At 36.8% G+C, this 20,834-nt stretch overlaps 1 protein-coding gene across 6 annotated transcripts in view; it reads right to left on the bottom strand.

The window, feature by feature from the left end:
* The window catches only part of CDIN1 (CDAN1 interacting nuclease 1), a 241,380-nt gene that overhangs the window by 172,958 nt on the left and 47,588 nt on the right, over nt 1-20,834 (bottom strand). For 4 of the 6 annotated variants that reach the window (XM_051822094.2, XM_070053346.1, XM_008269241.4 and 1 more), the window contains exons 2-4: nt 8,802-8,847; nt 7,870-7,934; nt 441-501 (exon numbers count right to left, since the gene is read on the bottom strand). Coding sequence is in view for 3 of the 6 variants with exons in the window: in XM_070053346.1 (XP_069909447.1) it covers nt 441-501; nt 7,870-7,934; nt 8,802-8,847 (172 nt within the window). In the remaining 3 variants the exon portion in view is untranslated. The remainder of the gene's footprint in view (nt 1-440; nt 502-7,869; nt 7,935-8,801; nt 8,848-20,834) is intronic. The other 2 variants (XM_070053348.1, XM_070053347.1) reach the window with 1 other exon arrangement.

Below are 20,834 nucleotides of genomic sequence, written 5' to 3'. Positions count from 1 at the left end.
GAATTCAGTAAATGCTACATCTCTAAGTATACAATTTTCTTCCTCACTTTTATAATAATTAGCATACATTTCTTTGGCATCTGTGTAAAGATCTCTTTACTTGACACAGGTATTTCTCACACTAAATTAAGACAACATATCCTAAGAAGAGCATGTCCTGAGCTGTTTGGTTGAAATTTTTTGCAAAATAAAAAACCAAGAAGCTGTTTATACACTTCCCTTAAAGGAAGCAGACTAATTATGTCAACTGATTTATTAATACATAAAGTTCCTCATCCAATTATTAAAAGTACAAAGAGACCAGGGAGCAATTTAGATGTCTAATACGCCTCAAAATCTTTTCTGTTTTTAAGGTTAATTACAATTTGAAGCCAAGCTACTCTGGATAGGCCCCTTAGGTTTTATGCAGGTTTCAATAAAATCACAAACAATAACATTACCTCATTGGCTAACTCCAGGAGCACTGGGGCAGCTCCATTTTTCAGCACTCCATTCAGATACCTAGACAAGACAAAGCCAAGTGGTAACACAGTGACAAGAAAAGGCCAGCGTAGGCTTGTCAGCATCCCCTGTGTGTACACGTTTCTCCTGGGTAAATGCCACGCTCAACTCAAGTTAAAGTATGCTACTGTCATAGGAAAGCACTGAAGGGAAAAAGGTAACAAAAACAACTTTCCTCAAAGCCACTGGCAGCTAACTAACTGAACTGGGGAGCAGGGGGGAAGGAATATACCATCTCTCTTGCTTTCACCTAACACGTAAAGTGAATGCAGACATGACTGCAAAAGAACTATCCATATGACTCTGGTTTGCCTACACCACAGACAACCCATGGCATGAAAAACAAGTAAGTCAACTCATTAGTTTGGAAACCGTATCCAGGCACCTATCTCACCTTTTTTTTATCTCCGCTTCATAGGGCTGGCTGATCCCATAAAAAGAAATAAACGGAACAGACTTGTCGTCAGTGAGTCAGCATGCCTTTCCTAGGGAACACAAGCCATCACCTTACCTTGCCTGGATTCCTGTAGTAGCTCCCAGCTCCTGTCAGCCCCTAACTCCACTGAAACAAACAAAACTCTCCAAATCCATCTGAGACATGGAAGTTAGGATGATTTTAAGTTTTTGAATGTGTCACTGGCCTCCCTACGATGTTTCAAGGACCCCACATTAAACCTCAAGATTAAATCATAAGCACTTAACAGCTCCTGCAAAGCTCTGTTATCTGGTTCCTACCTACTCTACTGGTCTCATCTTTACTCACTGTACCCCATTCCTACCTTCCACCTGCCCAACTCACAGCTCAGCTGTCACCTTCCTCAGTCCATCACCATCCGACAGTATACTGAGTGGCCCTCATGTGCAACTGAGGAGAACTCAGTACACCTCTTTATCTTGTAACACAACATAATGCAACTGCTCATTATAGTAGTCCTCACCTTACCAACCAGGGATACATTCTTAGACTCATGTGGATGCCTGAAACTGTGGATACTAATGAACCCCATATGTACTGTTCTTTATTAAACATACACACCCATGGTGAATTTGAATTTCTAAGTGGGGCAGAGTAAAAGATGAACAATAATAACTAATCATAAAATAAAACAATCATGGCAACACACTGTGATAATAAAATTTCTGAATGTGGTTTCTCTAAGTATTTTACTGTAACATACTTACCCTTTCTTATGATGATGATGACGCTGTAAGGAGATATAATTGCCTACACGATGAGATGACATGAAGGCATTATGATGTAGTGTTAAGCAATCACTGACCTTCTGAGGAAGTGTCAGAAGGAAGATCATCAAATCATGATGATGCTGGGTGACAATAGGTAACCAGAATCACGGAAAGCAAAACCTTAGTTAAGGAGAGACAATTATACTTGTCTATCTCCAGCCAATCCTCCACTGTAATGTGGAAAGCCTCATAAGGGCCATGGAATTGGATTTTGCTCAATTTATTATGCCTGGCACGGATCTTGGTTCATAGTATGTTAGTATACAACACATACATTTTTTTCCTTAATAAATAAACAATTAAATAAATTTTAAAAGCTACACTGAACAAGAGAATAGATTTAGTTATGGACATTTTCTTTGTAGTATATTGTTTAAATGAATAAATTCAGGATATTTGCTTAACATTAGAAAGCAAAATCAATAGGTGAGTTCTTTCATAAAAGTGTCAGTAGATACTAAATGATATTAATTTACAAGTATACTTACAAAGATATGTAGTTTTCTTATAAGAAAAGTGGGATGAAAGCAAATTATTTAAAGTGGGGAGATATCCAGAGGGACTGTAACTTGAAAAAATAGGTCTAACAAGTACAGGTTCTGCATACTGGGGCCCTCCTTGATTAAGTGTTTTATTTAGAAAATCAACTGGAAAATCAGGACAAGGACATAAGAGGCAATAGGGGCCAGCACTGTGGCATAGCAGGTAAACCCTCCACCTGCAGCAATGGCACCTTATATGGGCACCAGTTTGAGTTCTGGCTGTTCCACTTCCAATGGTGCTGATGTACCTGAGAAAGCAGCAGAAGACGACCCAAGCGATTGGGCCCCAGCACCTATGTGGGAGACCTGGATGAAGCTTCTGGCTTCGGCCTGGCCCAGCTCTGCCATTGTGAACATTTGGGGACTGAACCAGGAGATGGAAGATGTCTCTCTCTCTCTCTCTTCCTTCCCTCTCCTCCTCTCTCTTGAATTAATTAATTAAACAATAAATAAAACAAGGCAAGTATGGTTCAGAGACAGGACCCTGGGAAATAGGTCAATTAAAACCCTTAGGTCAACTTCCTCAAGGAACAAACAATCAGTACCATCATGCCAGACCAATGAATCATGTGTTTATAAGCATCACCACTGCATAGTATTTACTGAGAATTCCAATTCTGGATCAGGGTTTTTAAGCCTATACCAATATGAGGATATTTCTAGCTAACTTTCTAGTTATTCATTTATCCACTAAATTAAAAGAAAATGTAATTTAATTGAGAAGTGCGAAGGCGGGGAGAGGAGAGGAGTTGGTGGCTGGAGTGAGAGAATAGGCATAGAGAAAGACATTTCCCAAACATCCACAATGACTGGAGCTGAACAGAAGACGGGAGCCAGGTGCCATAACACAGTGTATGAACTGCAGCACTCTTGGTTTGCATAAGATGTTGTGAGGACGCAGAGAAGGGGAACAGAGAAGGAAATGTCTGAATGTGTTTTCTGAACATTTTCTGTAATCACTGCACCCCGGCTGCTGTGGCCATTTGGGGAGTGAACCAGCAAATGGAAGATCTCTCCCTCTCTCTCTGTATCTCTGCCTTTCAAATAAATAAATAAATCTTTAAAAAAATTTTTTAAAACAACAAACTGAAAATAAAAACAAAAAATCCACTATTTTTCATAGAAGCTCTAAGTTATCCTCTAGCTTTGTCACAGGAAGACTAATAATAAATGTATATCCTGTGAATGAAGTCATCTTTAAAAGTCTCAGAGAAGGCCCACTTTATGATGTGCTTTAAATGTGAAAAGCATTATTCATTAGCATCTAAAATGAAAACAGTATGTATTCAGTTTCAAATATAAGGCAAAGTTCTTTGATCTTTAATATTTTCAGAATCCACTGATCATCAAACTTCAAAAACCTACACCTCTGTGCAAGCTTCCACCTGAACACCACCTTTGCTGACTTCACCTCTAAAACTCTCTGGAACCCATCCCCATTGCCAATAACAGTAGAGTCTCTCCTCTGACTTACACTAAGAGCTGGCTTATGGACTCTCCTGCTTCCAGGTGCTCAATTGACCGCCATCCTTTCACACTGCCAAAGGATTATCTTCCCAACATGAAGACATGACAGGACTGCTCCTCACTTAAACTCTACCACTGCATCCACACTGCCTTATCAAACCAAACCAAAAGTCATATTTCTTTGAACAAAACCGTCAGAGCACGTGCCTGCTTTTCCAGGTTCACCTTGCCCTTCATGTGATCTCCATGCTCTGGCCCAAGCATATCCAGAACTCTGCCACTGACTGTTCTCTCTCAGGTTGGAATTCCCATGCCTTCCTAACTAACTAGTAAAAGTAACTTTCTATTTCTAAGCTGCATGTATTCAGGTTGCCCTGGACACCCAAAATCAGGAACTTCTGGAACCCCCAACACTCTATACATCCCTATTAATACTTGGCTCACTGCATTTTGCAGATCATGTACACAGCTATTCTCCCACTAAACAGAGTAGTTAAGGGCAAGTTCAGTGTCTTGTTCACATTCATACAATTTATTACAGCATAGAAGAAAGCACAAAGTGAGTGCAAAGTAATTGGAACTAATTAAACAAAGGAATGGCTAAAATTTTCAGAAACTATCTTTATTATGTACTATCAATATCATACTTGAAATAAAACTGTATCCACGTTGATGTGGGCATGACATTCAATTGATAGGACTCTAAAGTTACTAAAAGTAGTCCCTCAGCCAGCATGTTGGCAGAAGGGAGGAAATGGGAGATGGTATTTCTAAACTTTGCTATTGATGGGGACTTCAAATCTGACTAGCTGTTTGTATATGCACATACGCGTATGAGCATCAGTTTAGGTGAACCTAAATAAATTTTATCAAGAATATTTCTTGGGGCCAGTGCTGTGGTATAGCAGGTAAAAGCTGCTGTCTGCAGTGCCAGCATCCCATATGGGCACCAGTTCGAGTCCCAGCTGCTCTACTTCCAATCCAGCTCTCTGCTAGGGTCTGGGAAAGCAGAAGATGGCCCAAGTCCTTGGGCCCCTGCACCTGCATGGGAGACCTGGAAGTAGCTCCTGGCTCAGCTTCAGAGTGGCACAGCTCCGGCCATTGTGGCCAACTGGGGAGTGAACCAGTGGATGGAAGACCTCGCTCTCTCTGCCTTTCCTTCTTTCTCTGTGTAACTCTTTCAAATAAATAAATAAATCTCTAAAAAAAAAAAGAATATTTCTTATCTGGAAATCCTGGAAATAAAATGACATTAGTACAGTGTCAAAGAATACAGAAAGTTTCAAAATGAACATCTGTGCTAACTATAAATATACAACATGGAGAACTGGGGAAATATCCTCAATGGCTCAAATGCCTAAGAAAACATTTTTTGCATGCTATCTGGATACCGTGTTTCAGTTAACCTTGATAGGCTCACCTTCAGAAGACTGAATTCTTATCATTTCAAAAGCTAGCAAGAATCTAGAAACACAGGAATTCTCTCACACAATTATTAGAAATATAGCCAATTCCACATTTCTGGATAGTACTTTGGCAACATGAATAAAATTTTCAATGTCCACATTGTTTGTGCCAATACCTGTATGTATAGAAAGATCAAGTGACTAATCCAAAATGCAGACTCTTATAACACAGTATTATTTATAATATCAGACTTTTGAAAATATGTACATTCAAAGAGGAATGACTCAATATATTATCATATTTTCATATGATGAAGTAAGATGATCAATGTCTACAAAAAGCTTTTTGCAAATTACATCATATGCATCTTTCTAAGATTAAAAATCAGGATTCACAATTGTACATATGGTATGACCTTATCTATATAAAAAGAAGTTGACAAAAAACTAGAATGAAAAATACCAGTAGTTATCTCTGATCAATGCAATCATGGAAAATCACTCACTTCTTTTTTGAGCCATCACAAACATGCTTAATTTTCACAATTGGGGGATATTTTATAAAGAAAAAAAAAAGTAAATAAATTACCATTAACATTTTCAAAATTCTTAAATATGTTTTGATATTACACAATTTGCCTTTATTCTATTCAGCTAGAAAACAAAAACCTTTTAAGGCCACTGTACTTTGGCCAAAACAGGGACATTAGACCTGCACCCTTAAAACAAGATTCTAGTGAGCTCAACCCACCTAAAGGTCATAGCCCGGCCCATCCCCTGAGTGCAAAGGGCAAAACAGAAAGTCAGGGAGCAGGTTGGTAAAGAAAGAAACTTGTCAGATCACTTTCTTCTGAGTCTGTCCATTACAGCCTAACTTCCTGTTTCTGTTTCAAATGCTGTTAACTCCTTGAAATAATAGAGACCTTCACATTTAAATAAATTTAGAGAACTCCAAATATATTTCTAAATTCTCATTATTATCCCTCTCAGTGTTCATCACTGAGTAATCAGAGAGAGTTAAAGACTTTTATTTCTGGCCTAAACTACCCATATAATGCAACAGAAGTATATGTGTAGTTCATTAACTATTGTTTTAAATATAGCTAAGACTTTCGAAAGCAGCACTTAGAAATCATCTAATTAAAGCAAGCTTTTTACAGTGAGGCAAGAGTGTATCAGAGGGCAACCCCATCATCTGTTAGCAGATCTCCACATTTATAGGAAAAGGGTATGCTGTCTTCTAAAATGCTCTATTTTCCTCCACTTACGTTATGAGGGTTTAAAACCTGGGCATAGTACCATATTTTTATATGAAAGCCTAGAAGTATAATGTTTATAAACAGGAATATGCTTTTTAACAGGTAAATAACTTTGCGTCCTTTCTTGGGAAGGTGTAGATACCAAAGCAGTTGTAGGCTTCACAGCACTTCATGGATCATGCTTAATTTTATATGTATGATTTAGGTTATGACTTTAATTTAAATGTTAATTTCACCAAGGAGGTTATGACTTTTGAATAAATCAATTCAAATTTTACAAGGACTAGTTTAGAGAAGAAAGGTCCTAGATAAGTGTATATGTGTATGTGTGTGTGTATGTTTTGTGTCTGCCTGTATTGTTAACAGGTAACTATACTAAATAAATATTTCAACATATATAGCACAACGAGTAATTCATTAAAAAGAATCTAACCTCAATAACGTTTCTGTTCAATATCCACTTTTCAATTTTTTTAAAAAATTATTCTACAGAAATATGACACCAATATTGCATCAAAACCTTTATTTCATTCATAAAAATTCTAAGAATAAAAATCATTCAACTAAAATTGGTGTTGTCATTCTCACAAAAAAAGGTTGATCTGTCAATCTTAAGTATAATAATTTAGGAGTGCCCTTGAAATATTTAAGAAACCAACCAACAACTTTCAATGTAAAACATTACCACTTAACATTATAATCAGTCATTTTACAACACCAATACAGATTTCAGTATTGAAAACAAATCAAAGTGGTTTTAAAGACTATTTTAGAATGAGAGGTTGAAAATTATTTACAAATAGGCTGAAATAAAAAATATTACCTGAACACTATCCTATTAATACCCAAAATTTTGTTTCAAATGCAGCACCCCACTTTAAAGTGTAACAGATACACATTATAAATCCATGTCCTTACTTGCTTTTTTCATTTCTAAAGTGGTAAATCTAGTATCTATGATATAAAACATAACTATATCAAAATTTAGTCTTAATTTATCAACTTGCTGATCTAAATAACAAATAGATGGAAATTGGTTTGAAAATCTTCACATACAATAGTACCTTAAGAAGTTCATGAGAAAACTGGCATGAGAAGATGACGGGCATGTGGACATATGACATAGACATATGAAAATATGCATTTCATGAGAAATGCACTTATAATAAGTTTCAAGAAGCCAACTAGGACTTCATATCCTGTGACTGCATCTCACATAGTACGTGTACACACATACAAGTCAAGAGAGACTTGTCATTTTTTTTAACTTACAAAACAAAGCATTTGGAAACTCATTCCAAAACATACTCACAGTTTTTAAAAAAATACACTTAATACAAAATTCTTGCTATATGATATAAAAATTGGTTGAATCATCTAATTTACCCATAATTATTATTACAATTAATAGGTACTATGATACCCTCTAGTGGGGCAGGCAGGTCATACCTCTGGTAATAACTTTCAATTGCTTCCAAAGTATGATGTTTGGCATGTGTTCTTTTAATATGTTTCTGAAACAAAACAAAACAAAAATCAGGTTCAAGAACAAGAATGACATTTCTTGGTCCCAATGACTAACATGTACAGCAAACTGAGTAACAGCTTAGGGATTTTGGTGATCAGACTTTCTTTCCTTCTACTCTATGAAGCTATGCATTTTAATCTCTATTGCCTGGCTAGGATGTCTTCTGACTGTACCACAAGGTACAGTATATATGTAAAAGCCAACAGGGTCATAGTAATTGAATCTAAATAAGTTTGCTTAGGGCTGCAGAGGGCAAAGAAAAACTTGTTCCTTCTTTCAACCTTTGTATCAATTTTCCCTCGATTCAATTCCATCTAAGTCCCCTGCACTCTAGTTTTACAATCCAATTGCCATTTTTAACCAGGAAGAACATTGCTTAAAAACAACTTATTTGAAAACTACACAAAGTAATTCCATAGAGACTTGCCACTTGACTGACACCTGTCATCTCATGATAAATGACTCCATTTTCTGCCTCTCTTGCCTTCTGCCACTCCAGCATTGGTCATTTATCATCATCTCTGTCAGCAATGGAAAGCGGCACTGACAGTGCAAGTCAGCAAACATTTAGCACATGGAACCACGCAACACAGGGAAATTATTATTGTCAGAATAATAATGGTTTAGCATAATTTATTACAGGTCCACCAAATAAGCAAAGGCTAGATGTTATTAGACAGATGGATGGGTAGGCTTGGCAGGCCTCCACTGAGACGCAGGCGGTGCTTGATGTGGAAAGGAGAACATCCTCCAACCCAATCAGAGAGCTGGCAGTTCAATTACAAAGAAATAAAGGGACATTCATCATTCAATTAGGCACCTGTCAACCCTCACAAAGGAGAAAACTTCTAACCTGGTACTCCTGGGAGAAGATGCTCAGCAGAGTGGCCTGCGATTGACTGGAACAAATAAAAGAAGGACAAAGTTAATTACTGGAGTGCACAGCAAAGAAACAAAAGAGAAAGGAGCTTCAAAGGTAGGCCTGCTGCCCTGTAATCTAACAGAACATGAAAACAAGTGTGGAAAAGTTGTTCCAGATGAACACCTCAAACAAAGGCTTCCTGCTGCTAGGTCAAGGAGAGAGAAAAAGGGAAAGGGGGAAATATGGATGGTCTCAAAGCAACGATCATATTATTTGGATTTTTTAAGCTTTAGAGTGACTGTAAATCATATCTGTAGCATGCAATGGTGTTAAAGGGAACCACATGAAAGCAGAGCTTATTTCCATTAGGAAATGGTAAGAGTTCAGTTTCATGAACAGTAGAGGACATGCAGTTCATTCGTTGACAACATTCTGAAATTTATTTGGCTAGTAGACAGGCATCCTCTTCTTTAGCCACGCTACATTCAGAGGGAAAAACTTGGGTCTACTGGAAGCAGCACAGCAAACACTGCAACATCACCACTGACACTGGTGTGCTTGGAAAATAGAAGCTTTCACAGCAGGAAGCAGAGGTCCTTGGAGTGTGTCATTCCCGAAGACTGCTGTAAGTCTTATTCATCTGAAAGTCCACACTGTGTCAAACACCTGGTAATGAAGCGACCTGGAAAACCTTCTTCCCAAGTAGGAATTTCCCTCTTTCAATTATTAACATTTAGAAACGGAATCAATTTTCTCCCTCTATAAAGCCACCAATACTCCAATGCTACTTTCTGACTGTGCTCTCTAGATACAGCCTCCTTATCATATCTTGAAAAGAATGATTTCTGATGTATTTTCCCATTTAGTGCTATCGAATGAATTATATCTTAAATAATTTGGCTTTTACAGTATGCCAAAGCACTATGAGTAATTCAAATTTTCTATTCATGAATGAAAATTGTTAAGCACATCACAAAGAATTTGAGAAGTGTGAGATGAAAATGAAACCACATTTGTTTACTCACTGTCATAGTGTGTCATCTTCTAGGTCCCATCATAGACTTGGTTTCTAATCCATTCCATTGTACCAAATTATAAGAGTAGATTTTTAAAAATACCGTAAGTGGTCACCAAAAAAGCACATTATTAAAGGGCTATTTCAGTAAGTCAAAAGTACTGAGAAATTATTGAATATAATCATAACATCATTACAGTCTAATTTTTAATCTCTGTTTAAAATTGGAAATTACCTTTGAAAGCCTGAGCTTAACATGCAAATCAGATATCCTGGTAAGGTTGCTGACAACAATCATTTGGGGAAAAAAATTAGCAAAATAACACGCAAATCTTTCTAAATTACTTAAAAAACTACACGTTAGATATTTAGATGTAATAAACAGACCCCTCTTCATTATACAGCAAAATGCATTCGTGTTATTAAACATTTAATGGTACACAAAATGTCACTGCCAATTTTTCAAAATTGTGATGGGAATAAACGTGTATGGAATACACAAATCAAGGGCCAATGACTAATGAGATGAGACAAAACTGCTAATAAAACATAATTGTAGATGTCCTGAATAGGAAGACCATGAGAAGGCTGAAGACCCAAGTTTAAGAATAAGTGGTTCAAAGTGAGAAGCCAGTCAGGAGTTGAGAGTGCTACATGAACTGAGTATGTGGTAATAATGTTGTTAGCCAGAAAGATGTCTTTATACTGCTTAGAATTCTGCCCAGGCAAAACCATGGACAGAGCACATGAAGTAACCTAGTTTCTGTGTCAAGAGGGCTAATGAAAAGATGCCAGCTTACATCAGGGTAAAAACTAGCTGGAACTAAAAAGAGAAAATTACTCACATGGTAACAACAAAAAACTGACAGGAGTCCAAAATGTCTTCGTTTTGTGACTACGCAGAATTGTAGAGAAGTAAATGAAGCTTCCTAAGTAGTTTGCCAGCCAACTATCTGTTCCTGGACATGCTGATCTTATGGCATTTGTTGTGAACATTTGCCAAACCAAAAGAACAGAAAAGTAGTTTTAGTGCAACCAAGACATTGCCTCCAAGGTAGATCACTGTACTTTCTTCCAATGTTTTAAGCCTATGAAGGGATTATCAGAAGGAAAAAATGGGTGGGAGAACAGTCACATAACCTTAAAGCCGTAACTCTGAAGAACTCGGTGCCTCTAACCACACTCTACTGTGTGACTGTCCTTATTTTAAAGATGGGGATATAAAGGAAGAGAAACAGAATACACGATTAAATAGCCAGATAAATGGCTGACCTGAAAATACAAAAATCCAGATTCAGGTCCAGAACCCAAACTCTTAATCCCAATGCTAACGTCTTTCCTATCCATTCCTAGAATTAAGTTCTGTAACTCATGTATGGTATTATCCCTGAAAGGTGGGACACGGGTGCTTTTTTGATAGAAAATTGAAGCCACAAGAGGTCAAGTGTTTTGAGCAAATTCCATGGCTTTAGACAACATTCTCTCTTTTAAAAAAAGTCAAATTGCAGTTTTCCTTTAATTACCTACATAAAAAAAAACCTATTTCTTTTTGTATTGAAAGATAAAAAAGCTACTGACTACAGGAAATAGTCAAGGATTAAAAGAGTGTTGGTTAATCTCCATTATTCTCCCTGCAGTTATGGTGTATTTTAACTACCACAACTGCTTGAGGTGTCTCTATCTGATCGCATATGTGACTTTGGTTCAAATGCTATTTATTTCCAGTGAATCAGCTTTAAATCCTTCCTTAAACAAGGCAGGTATAAATAAATAGCTCAATCACAGTTTCCTGTCTAAAGGCCAAGACCCTCTACAGGTGATAATTTTATAAAACAATATTCAGTGAGTTTCTTAGTTATAAAATAGTGCATATATTTTATAAAATCCAAATGTTCAAATGTTCACATCAATATTGATTCAGTCTATAACCTTCCAGTGTTTTTACTCTGTGTCTGATGTGTTTGAGTGGGTATGTATCTATAATACACATATAAATATTTAAAAATGTGATGCTTTAAACATACTTTTTTGTAACATGTCTTCATTATATAATATACTTAATTTTCTCCAAGCTATTAAATATTCTTTTAAATTTTTTTTTATTCTGAATGAAATATAAATCCTCACATGGAACAAATATATTGACTAATGAATTATTAACAAACATAAAATGATGTAACCACTTCAGTCAACTGCCAGCATCCCCCAGACACAAGAGTCAATCACAGGGCCGGCGCTGTTCCGCAGCAGGTTAAAGCCCCGGCCTGAAGCGCCAGCATCCCATATGGGCGCAGGTTCTAGTCCCAGCTGCTCCTCTTCCGATCCAGCTCTCTGCTATGGCTTGGGATAGCAGTACAAAATGGCCCAAGTCTTTGGGCCCCTGCACCTGCGTGAGAGACCTGGAAGAAGCTCCTGGTTCCTGGCTTCGGAGCGGTGCAGCTCTGGCCGTTGCGGCCATCTGGGGAGTGATGTCTCTACCTCTCTGTCTCTACCTCTCTCTATAACTCTGCCTTTCAAATAAATAAAATAAATATTTAAAAAAAAGGTAAATAATATTTGTTTTACCCATTATGCATACATCTTTTCTCCCGTCTCATATTTTCTCAATTGATTTACTATTTTTCCTCTTGTAAATTAGAAGTTATACAATTTAAGTATTCTATTAATGACTATCCTAGATAACTTCATGCCTCAATTTATCAATATTTATTGTTAATTGGTGATTAAATGCTGCCTGAAAAATAGGAAAACACTACAATATTATTTACAGATTGGCATATAAAATATTATTGACATGCATGTTAACATACAGAATATTGTTAATGTTATTTTAATTCTGCAATATCTTAAATCTTACAAGACATTATTATTGTCCTATTGAGTCTTGGTTCACTCAGATTTACCCATATATGTACTACTGTTCTTCCTTCCTTCTCTACTCTTCCATCTGGAATCACTTTCTTTAAATACGCTATCAATGCAAATTTGTAGATGATAACTATTAACAAATTGTGGCTCTTTTAAGCCACAATCTGCCTGTCTTACTCCTCTACCTGATTTCAAGGTTTCCTTTTTATCTCTGGTTTTCAGTTTTAACCAGAAAATTCTGCTTGGAATTTGTCATACTTAAGTACGTGACTGGATATCTTTCATTATTTTGGGGTATGCTCAACCACGATTTCATCAAACATTGCTTTCATACTCTTTCCTCCTCCTGACTGCCAATAAATCTATGCTAGGACCCCCTGTTATATCTTCTGTCTCTTAATCTTTCTTTAAACACATCATCCTTTTCTTCTATTATGTTATATTCTGGATATTTTCTTGTGATCTATCTTCCAGTGCACTAATTCTCTTTTCAGTAATGTCTAATTTGCTGTTAAATTCATATATTGAGATAAATCCATTTAATACTGGTTGCTGTACTTTTTGTTTTACTTACTATTTGAGAGGCAGAGAGGTATAAAGGGAAAGCTCCTATTTACTGTTTCACTCCCAAATGTCCATAATAGTCAGGGTTGGAACAGACAGAAAACAAGAACTGGAGATGCAATCCAGATTTCACCAAGGATGGTGGGAACTCAACTACTTGAGCCATCAATCGCTACCTCCACGGTACCCATTAGCAGGAAGCTGGAACTCAGAGTCAGAGCCAAGACATCAACCTAAGTACTCTTGCTACAGGCTTGAAAATATGTATTTATTTGAAAGGCAGAGTCAGAGAAACCAGCCATCCACCCATTAATTCCCCGTTAATTCCTGGTCTCTCACATGGCAGGGGTCCAGGAATTTGACTCATCTTCCATTGCCTTCCCAGGTACATTAGCAGGAAGATACATGGGAAGCAGAGCAGCCAAAACTAGAACCAACACTGATATAGGATGCAAGTCCCAAGCAGTGGCTTAATCCACTGTGCCACACCACTGGCCCTGTTCTCCAGCCTTACAAAGATACCACATTTTGCTCAGCAGACTTGTCTAATCTGATCAAAGAATATTTAGACTGGAATTTCATGAGTTAAGAAAAAACTAAGTTTTCAGAAATTAAAAATGCATTCCTAAGTAATTCACAGATTAAAGAGGAAGTCACAATGAAAATAACAAAATCACACAAAGTGGAACAATGATAGTAGTACACATCAAAAAGGGTGGGAAATTTATACCATTAATTGGATATTAGGAAAAAAAAGAGAAATGAGCTGATTTTATTGCAGGAGATTCTAGTAAACTACAGAGCCTAACCACCAAAATAGAACAGGAAAAGAAGTAAGAAAATCAAAAAAGGAAAAAAACACGAACTGTCCTTATTTACATGAGATGGCTTTCGACATAAAAATAAGAGATTCTACAAACTGCAAAACAAGTAAGAGATTTCTAGAAAGTAACAAGATTTAGATTAATATAAAACATAAGAATTCTTATAAACCAGTAAAATTCCATTAGCAAATGAGATAGAGAAATAGATATCATTCACAGTAACAAAAACCACAAAGTACAGATGCCCCTCTACTTACAATGGGGTTATATCTGATAAGCTCATCTCACATTAAAAATATTCTAAGTCAACAATATACTTAATATGCCGTACTCCCAAAACACCATGGCTTAGCAACATGGCATGCTGCAGGGCATCGGCTGAGGCCCCTCGTGATCACGTGGGTGCCAGGGAGCTGCACGCACTGCCGGTGCCCAGCATCACGAGCATGTTAGGCACTGCGCACTGCTAGCTGGGAAAAGATGAAGATTCAAACTGGGAAGTAAGGGGTCTACTGAGAGCCTATCCCTTTCAAAGCACAGGAGAGTCAAAAAATGTTAAGCTGAAGCCTCATAAGAACTGGCTGCACTTAACAGCATATTTTTAAAAGATACATAAAACTTTTCAAGAAAGTTACAAAACATTACCGAAGATTTCTTGATTAAATGGAAAGATATTTTATAAGTATCATGGGTGGAAGCAAAGTATAAATAAAACTGTCAATTCTCCACACACTAATATATAATTTTAATGAAAACCAAATTCACAAGCAAATATCCCAGTAGAATGTGAAAAATATATATTAAAATCAAAAAAGGTGAAGACAGAATACTTAAATTCTGAGAAGCAATAATGAATTTGGGAACTTTGTCTACCAGAGAGCAACTTGCATAAATTTCAAAAATTCAGTATTTACCCAAAAGAAAGGTTATAGCATTATATCTACATTGATACAGTCTGCAGAAAATAAAAAACAGTAAAATAAAATTACCTATTTCCCTTGGATGTATATGGGTATACTAAAAAGAAATACATGCAGTTGATAAGCACTAAACTCAAGACAACAGTTACCCCAGGCGTAGAAGAGGGGGAGAGGAAGGAAGAACATTCAGACATACCCATAATATTAGGTTAAAAATTTTTTAAAAAAAGAACAGTGTTAGAACATCTTATCTCTATAAAAGCATCAGAAGCAAATACAAACAAGTGTATTCAAAGAGTTCTTATATTGTTCTCGACTATTTTATATTAACTGCTATATTTCACAATAAAACTAAATAGGCAGGCAAAAGAGAAAGAAGGAAAGAATTGAGAAAGGATTTGGATGAGTTGATTTTTAAGATTCTCTTCTGTTTTAAGTCCCACCCTACTCACCCATACTTCTTTCCTTTCTAAGTAAATTTAAGTATTAACTTTTTAGAAAAAGCCGTAACATGAATCAGATAAGGAATAAGATCCCTGGATGACAGACACTTAATTTCATTTATAAGATCAGACTTCTGGTCATTTTTTCTATAAATAATTCCAAAAAGTTCAACACATTATATAAATAATAGATTTGTAAGAAATGTTTATCATTCTTTTAAATTTCAATTCTTCCTTCCTCCAACAAATTCATCTGATTTCTTTCTTTAATAAATCAGATTAAACTACATTATGAGAAGTCTTTAAATTAAGTTTATAGTAATTTGATTATGATCGCACAAGAGAGAGGGGTGGGAGGGAAGGAGGAGGGGAGGGATGGAGAGATAGATAACAGCCTGATAACTATAGCCTGTATGTGAAGATAGTTATAATCTTTCCCTTATTTACTAAAATTCAACTTTCTTCTAACATTTCCTCTCTTCTGGATCCTCTTCACTTACTCTGAAGTATGTTTCCTAAATCACAACCTGCCTACCTTTCAAAATTTGTCCATTACTGTTTTTCTGACTATAACGCCTTTGGGTCAGTAAATCCTCTTCAGCCTCACTCGTGGCAATCTGGCCTCTGCCCTCTCCCCTCAACTGAAGTTTCTTCAATTTCCTCCTCCTCTGGATTCCAGGCTCATAATTTCCATTTACTCTCCTATTTTGCTAACCACCTATCTTTCTCTGTTTCACAGGCTGCTTATCCTAACTCTTTGCTGGGCTTCCCACAGGTCTCTTCAACCTTCTCTTTTTGTCTTATGTGATCACTAGGGTGCTGTGTTCCCAACAACTACTTCCCTAACTCCCATATATGCTTGGATATACACATATATAGAAATATACACAAGGGAATTCAACAAAGTTTATGGAAAATGGAATTTAAAAAGTTTATTTTGGTGGAAGAGCAATTCTAAATCCTGCATAACTTTTCCACAACACATATTTTCCATGATCTTTTTGAAGGTCCTTTGTGCTCACTTGTATGAGGATGGGAGCTGGAAGAAGACAGTGAAAAAAATCTCAGAGACTCGCCAGACTCTGCCTCTACTCTGAGACCCAGTCTTAATTTACAGCCACCAATGCGAACATTCCACCTATTTGGCCACAAGTATCTTCAAACCACCACCCCTTCCAACAAACATGCTTTCATACCCCCTACCTCCCTTAAAGCAATGATTTCCTTTAATACAGAAGCCAGAGGGCCAGCGCTGTGGCATAGCAGGTAAAGCCACTGCTTGCAGTGCCGGCATCCTATATGGAACCGGTTCGAGTCCTGGCTGCTCCACTTCCGACCCAGCTCTCTGCTGTGGCCTGGAAAAGCAGTGGAAGATGGCCCAAGTCCTTGGGCCCCTGCACCCGCGTGGGAGACCCAGAAGAAGCTCCTGGTTCCTGGCTTCAGATAGGCGCAGCTCCGGCCTTTGTGGCCATCTGGGGAGTGTACCAGCAGATGGAAGATCTCTCTCTCCCTCTCTGCCTCTCTGTAACTTTGCCTTTCCAATAAATAATAAATAAATCTTAAAAAATAAATAAATACAGAAGCTGGAGCTGGAAATCCCAGGGTCATTTTTCATTTTTTCCCCCTGTCCCTCACACCTGAAGCATGTAACCAGGCACCAAACCTTATTGATACCACCACCAAAAGCTTTTTCATATTTGTATCCTCTACCAATACTGCTTCAACAACTTCCTGATTCACTTCCCTCACTGTCTCTATACCTGTTACTACCTCTAATTCACTGTCCTTTCTAAAAGGCACACCTGGTTATGGTACCCTCTATGCTTAAAAGTCCCTGGGTGGTATCTATTGCTGGAGAATGACAATCAAACTCTAGCAAAGCACTTAAGGACTTTCTCAATCTGGTCTAAGCCACTTCTTTCCAACCTCGCACAACTACCCCTATCAATACCCAAGGAGTTAAATTCCTGTGTTCTTTCTATAGTCTAGAATATTCTTTCATTATTCTACTTAGAGCAATAATTGGGCTCAGGATATTCCTAAATGACATGCTATCACTATTACAAAATCAAGTTATTTTAGTGAAAAAGAGTATTTCCAAATAGGCAACGGCATAGAATTTTTAGATTAAGCCCAATACTTTCCTTTTAGAAATGACAAAAGTAAAGGCCACAGAGATGAAATGATTTGGCCAGGGTCTCATAAAGCATTTACTTTGCAACAGGTACAGGTAAATCAAGGAAAAAATAAATAGTGTTCCAAGCAAGACTTACAGCAGAAATACTTCGTTATGTCATTTTGACAGAGTAGGAACACCATATATTTTTAGTGCAGTTTCATGGATTCAGTAATCATAATGTATTTATGACCAATGCATATAAATTAAGCCATAAATACAAATAAATGAGTAGATATTAGAATGTAAGTTATAACACTAGTAGTCCAAAGCCTACAAGTTCCCACTGCTTATCACAAAAACAAAGTCTCTTCTCCTAATTTAGTCACTTGATCTAGCAAGTTCTTCTCATTTACTAATAACCTGAGCTATTATGGAGCAAAATGCTGACATCTCTTGACTTATGGGATGAACTGCCAAAAATTTCAAATTGGTAAGATCAGAATTTGCTGTTTCATTACAAATCGAGTATAACTGAAGATTTTATGGAGAAATAATTTCAGAAACCATGGTTTTTATAATTCCTAAAGTTTTTTTTTTTTTCTTTACAGGCAGAGTGGACAGTGAGAGAGAGAGACAGAAAGAAAGGTCTTCCTTTTACCGTTGGTTCATCCTCCAATGGCCACTGCGGCCGACGCCGATCCGAAGCCAGGAGCCAGGTGCTTCTCCTGGTCTCCCACGCGGGTGCAGGGCCCAAGCACTTGGGCCATCCTCCACTGCACTCCCTGGCCACAGCAGAGAGCTGGCCTGGAAGAGGGGCAACCGGACAGAATCCGGTGCCCCGACCGGGACTAGAACCCGGGGTGCTGGCGCCTCAGGAGGAGGATTAGCCTATTGAGCCGCGGCGCCGGCCTCAAAGTTTTCATAAAGAAACATCTCCTATCATATAATGTAAATTAGTAAGGTAGTGGACTTGATTTATAGCCAACTTTGTTAGAATAGTCTATTCTATAGAACAAAGGATCTTATATTGTAAATCATGAATATTCCTATGATGTGAAGGTAGATATTTATAACTGAGCACATTCAAAAAAATAAGAACCCAAAAATAAAAGTCAACCTCTACTATCTTTCTATTTAGTCGAAATGAATTAAGCCGGTGCCATGTTCTGAAATTAGGTAGTAGTGACGGCCATACAATGAACATACAAAAAAAAAAAAAAACAACAACAACAAAAAAAAACACTGAATTGTACACTTTTAAAAAATGATAAATGATGAAACTTATGGTATATCTCAATAAAGCTATTCTTTAAAAATTGAATGGGAAATCAACATTATGAACTTTTTTTCTCTATTACACTTTCAGTTTTTCACAAAATTTTAAATGTGATCTTACAATATGGAAGGTGACTGTTTTTCCAAGTTATACATTCTTCCTAATTTAGGACACTTTTTTCAGTCCTTCAGAATATTAGTGCTTTTTTTCCCCCAGAAATACAGTTTTCTCTTACAAATTTCCAGTAAGTATCTTTATGTACTCCAAAAACATTTATTAAAGAGTAAGGAGCATCAAAAGTTGTCAAGAAAATACCAACTGGGAATATTGTCTTTAATTCTTAAATTACTTAAAATCTAATTAGAAAAAAAAATCACTGAATAGTTTAGATATGTTTCACCATTTGTAAATAGATTCATAACTTCTTTGAACCCATATTCATTTTCAAAGTTCTGTGACATCATCAGTCCTACAATTGTTTAAGAGTTAGGTGTGTTTAATTTCTCTCTTGCTTATAACTCTAAAACTCTTAAGTGCAATTTATCAGAGAGCTGTACCCAGGTCCTAACAATAAAGATTTGTAATCATTGGGCATTTCTGCATGGGCCTAATGTAGCAATTCCACTCCAGGTCAATAGGTAGAGTGATTAAACTGTTTATTAAGACTTCCAGGCATATAAGGTAGTCAGCCTACAGGGTGAAAAGATGGAAGAAAATAATTAACTCCTTTCATTCACGACTAATTATAAGGTACCACTTCCTCCCACAGAGGGAAAAAAAATCACCTCAGTCTAACAACACAACTATTTTGTTGCTAAAATCTCTATCTCCCCGAAATTACCTTATTTTCTGACACCAGACTTAACTCAGATGTTTAATTTAAAAAAACACTAGGTCCTTAAATATAAATGATAAATCCATAAAAAAGACTTCTACTCTGCAATAATGCATGCTCTAACATGGATAAATCTCAAATGTGCTACACTAAAAGAAGCAGCAGCAGAAACAGCACCAGCAGCAACACTCAAAAGTCTATATATTGTATGATTCCATTTTTATGGCATTCTATAAAATGAAAACTACAGCAACAGAAAGCAGGTCAGCAGTTCTTAGGTTCTAGTGCTGGGGAAGGAACTGACAAAAGAAAAGCAAAGGGGAATTTTAGAAGATGTCTCAGGCCATTTGTGTTGCTATAACCAATACCAGCAACTGGGTAATTTATATGATCATAGGTGTGCTGTTTCAGTGTCGCTGAGACTGGGAAGTTCAAAGTCAAGGCATTGGCATGATCTATGTCTGGTGAGGGTTGATCTCTGCTTCCAAGATCCTTCCTTGTTGCTACATTCTCCCAAGGGGAAGAACACTCTGTCTTCACATAGAGGAAGGGCAAGGTGGTCATGAATGCACTCCCTCCAGCCATTTGTGAGAGTCCTAATTCATCCATGAGGGCTCTACTCTGCATGTCTTAGTCATCTGCTAAAGGCCTCGCCTTCTAATACTGTCATACTAGTGACTCAGTTTCAACACATTTTAATACAAATTGGAAAAAATGGATGTTTTTCAAAACATTTATAATAGCCATTTTTCCATGAACTAATGGTAGTCTGATACCAAGAAAAATTATATGTATTTATATAAAACATTTAATGCACATGATTTTTAATATAACTACTATATTTTAATTTTAATATAAGTTTATAACTATTCTGATAGAAATACACTTAAATAAAATACATATTTATAAAAACATACATGCTATCTTTTGCAGAGTTCATCTGAATTAAATTTACAGATTAGAATGACAAAAAAAATACTTAAACTGGTATAAAAGGTGGGCAAATAACCCAGTAAATAAATATAAAACTTAAGGAAAAAAATTTAAACCAATTACAACAATTCTACAAAATAACATTAGCAGCACCCTGATAACAGTTCACCTGGCACAGTGATCCTCACATCACCCTGAAACATTAATAGGTATTACGAACTCAGTGT

The sequence above is a fragment of the Oryctolagus cuniculus genome, chromosome 12, assembly GCF_964237555.1.
Source record: "Oryctolagus cuniculus chromosome 12, mOryCun1.1, whole genome shotgun sequence".
Classification (NCBI taxonomy): Eukaryota; Metazoa; Chordata; class Mammalia; order Lagomorpha; family Leporidae; genus Oryctolagus; species Oryctolagus cuniculus.
This window is presented reverse-complemented; position numbering and strand designations above follow the sequence as displayed.